This window comes from Temnothorax curvispinosus, unplaced genomic scaffold, assembly GCF_003070985.1.
Source record: "Temnothorax curvispinosus isolate PA1 unplaced genomic scaffold, ASM307098v1 QBEX01000159.1, whole genome shotgun sequence".
Taxonomy (NCBI): domain Eukaryota; kingdom Metazoa; phylum Arthropoda; class Insecta; order Hymenoptera; family Formicidae; genus Temnothorax; species Temnothorax curvispinosus.
In genome coordinates this window covers 380-3,931 of record NW_020209939.1, presented here as the reverse complement: position 1 = coordinate 3,931, position 3,552 = coordinate 380, and the positions used below count along the sequence as shown (strand labels likewise).

The window sequence follows — 3,552 nt, the reverse complement described above, 5'->3', positions numbered from 1 at the left end:
TTACGTGACTCACTTGTAAATGCTGAGATGATAATCTACGCATTCCGATATCCCCACTTCGTTCTTATTCGACGTTGAAAGTGTATGTCCCAGATCTCTAACTGTTTTATTAATTATAAATTTGTGAAGACGACTTTCGAAAATTTCAAGTTGGGCGCACGTTTGCAAAGACAATCCGAGGATTAGAGCATCCGTGCCGGTACCTATTACTGTGCCAAAAAATAAAGATATAATTTGATGAATGGATATAATCCAGAACACTAGAGGTATATTATAATCCCATGGCAGCCATATTCGATAAGGTATATGACCTTGCATAACATTTAATACTGATCCTATTGTAGTGCCTGCAACGGCGATAATCGCCATAAAAGAGTATCTTATCGAGAACGTTCTGTAAACATAGAACCAATATTAAATTGTATAAACGCACACATTATTTGTACTTATAATTTACAGAAATTTATCTTTAAAAAATTTAAATAGGAGAAAGTGGGATAACTGCGAACAAGGGATAAACTGAACGATATTATATTAGAGTAGTGATATTCTCCCACTTCTCGTACCACTGAGCGTATATCGGCTAATATCGCTGCAGGGTGCGAGAAGCGGGAGAACATCATTACTCTATTATATTACAATAGTAATTCTTCGCGTTTACCTCATGTTCGCAGTTGGAAGAGAGTTACCCCACTCTCCCCTACTATTTTGTAGTTCTATATGGGTTGGACCTGTATGTTCAATAATTAATTTAAAATGATATTTAAGAAACTCCTTTTAAAAAAAATTGTACCATGTCTTTTTATATGTGAAAATGCTAATTCGGAAATATGTGATCAACGAAATTAGGCAAAAAATAAATAGTCCAGAATTTGTGTTATCAGTATCATACTGATCAAATTCGGGCGATACGGAAATAATACATGCTGGACGTATATATAGTAATAAATCATTACATAAACATTTTAAGTCGGTAACATTAATAATTTAATATTGGGACGTTTTAATAAACATACGAACTCACCTGATAAACTTATCAAATTTCGTTTGGATAGCTACTTCATCCTCGTTGCGAGGTTTATGTGGTGCTTTCAACAATGATTGCACTATGTTGATGATCGAATTCCGACGTATCACAACGACCGTCGCTTTACAACAATCGGTAACAATAGCCAAGAACATTAGAGCATTAGCGGTAAAATCATCGATATTGTCGACAACAAGTAATATATCCAAAAATTGCGTTAACATCAAAAAGTATTCCGAAAATATTACACCGCAGGTAAATATACTATACAGCAGCTTAGCACCATTTGATGACCATTCAACGGGTCGCCATATACCACCAATGGTATATATTAAAAAATTTAAAGAAAGTATTTGCATATTTGAATCTTTTCCTTCACATGTAAAGTATCTAAAAAAAGTAGTTTATAGAATTGCGAAAAGTGTCTGCAGAAAAATTGAATTTGATACAGAAGGTAAAATATATTATAAATAGATTACATAAAGTATTAAATTCTACAACTTGATTTAAATTGCAAACACTAAATACATAAATGTATCCGATTAAAAAAAATTTTATACGTTTAACGTATAAAATACAGATCGCGTCCAATGTTATCGCGAATTAAAAACTGGACAACCTTATTTAAACGTAGTGCAATATATAATTTGTGAACTAGAAAGCAATATTTGTTAACATTTATAATCGCATACCTTATTTTGGAATATCAGCTGCTCAGAATTGGCTAATAATGCAACAGAATTATAAAACAAGTACACTGATACAACATGTTATTTTATTATCGTAATGATCAATAAATTTCACTTAAGTAACCGAGCACGTCTTACGACAGACTATGTATAGTTTTACCCTCTTCAACATCTTGTCAACACTACTACAATTACGGCCATTAAAAAATCGACATTAAGTCATTTCATCATTTATTATGGAGTGCACGTTCTTTTCCGTTCTTGCGAATACTACAATTATAAAAGTTTTCCTACTTGCAATTATCGAGGGATGTTTTCCTTTCACGCACGTTGTCATATTTCCGTTGAATAAAATATTTGTATGTCTCCTGTCTATCGGAACTACGAAGAATATCGTACCTTCCGTATACAGTTTCCCGTTTTATTACATTAAAAATACAAGACGAGTGCAGCAATAAGAACGTGATGCATAATATACTCAGTGTCAGAGCATATTTCTCAAGTTGCTTGTATATCTGCGAGGAATGACGAGTGTACAGGGGAACTACCATGTATTAATTCTATACTCATATCAGTATATCACATGTAGCAAAGCCTGAGAAATTATTCTTTTCTGACTTTAACGCTAAAGCCGAAATTAGTGTTGCTTGTACGTCAAATCAAAATGTGCAATGTTTATGTTAGCACGTTAATATCCTTAAAATTAAAATAAAGAGTAAGGTTGAAATAAATACGCAAAATATAGAATTTTCAAGAAAAATACAGAAATTTTAAGATTTAGTGTTATTAATTTACAAAAACCTACTCAACTATCATACCAAAATATACGCGTTCAATTATAGAAAATTTATATTTCATATTATCAGGTTACTTCTATTTCATTTCATCTTTACATATAACTGACAATGATAACATACTAACAAAAAACTGAATAAAGAGTGTTGGACTGAAGGTAACGTTTACCGTTTTAGCATATCTGTAATAGTTCATGCAGTTAAATAACTATATAAATATTATAAATATACATATATATGTAAAGATATTTATTATTAAGAGCATAAAAAGGAAATGTCATCCCACTAACTTGCAAATGCTGAGATGATGATATGTAGGTTCCGTTATCATTATTTTTTCTTCATTTTGCGATGCAAATGAATATTCTATATACTTGATTGTCTTATTACTTACCAATCATTCTGCAGATGAAGTAACGTATAAAGTGTTTAAATACTTTCCAAGTTAACTGTCACACATCCGCTCGCCAAGTATGACGAGTGAGGTAGAAGACTGGATTATTTCTGGTACGACCGCAAAAGAGTGTCGCAGGTAACTTATAAGAAGACATTATATTTTTCATGTCTATTTTTCATGTCTTTGACGCTCTATTTCTGCTTAAATATAAAAATAAATTGTTATATGTATTATACCTATTACATTGTGTTGCATGTAGTTACATTTACATTTATGTGTGCGTGCGTGCATATTATCTGCTTGCATCAGTGTTTGAATAATCGGAACAGAGAATAAGGCTGAAGTGAAAAAATGTGTGGAAACAAAAGTTATAAGATTTAGAATTTATAATTTATCCAAAACTACATCATTATTTATATTTCACTTTTGTAACACGTTAAATATTGAATAAGATGTTTTTAGGATCTGAAAGAAAAATTAGAAAAAACCTTAATATAGAAGATAAGGCATTTATGAAAATTTCAATTGTATTTTCGTACCGCGACAAATATTGATAATATCACAAACAACGTATGAATATGTCAAGTATTTATTTTGACACCAACGTAATAATAATACTAACGTTACTGTAAGACTGAACGGATA

At 31.2% G+C, this 3,552-nt stretch overlaps 1 protein-coding gene across 1 annotated transcript; it reads right to left on the bottom strand.

The window, feature by feature from the left end:
* Positions 1 to 13: 13 nt before the first annotated feature.
* LOC112460223 lies at positions 14 to 3,056 on the bottom strand (the record flags this gene model as incomplete). The annotated part of the gene is made up of 4 exons (XM_025024859.1): positions 1,720 to 3,056; positions 1,025 to 1,417; positions 312 to 394; positions 14 to 209 (listed from the first exon to the last, which is right to left on the bottom strand). Coding segments are annotated over exons 2-4 (641 nt in total), but the record flags the coding sequence as incomplete, so codon positions are not given.
* Between the last annotated feature and the right edge of the window lie 496 nt (positions 3,057 to 3,552).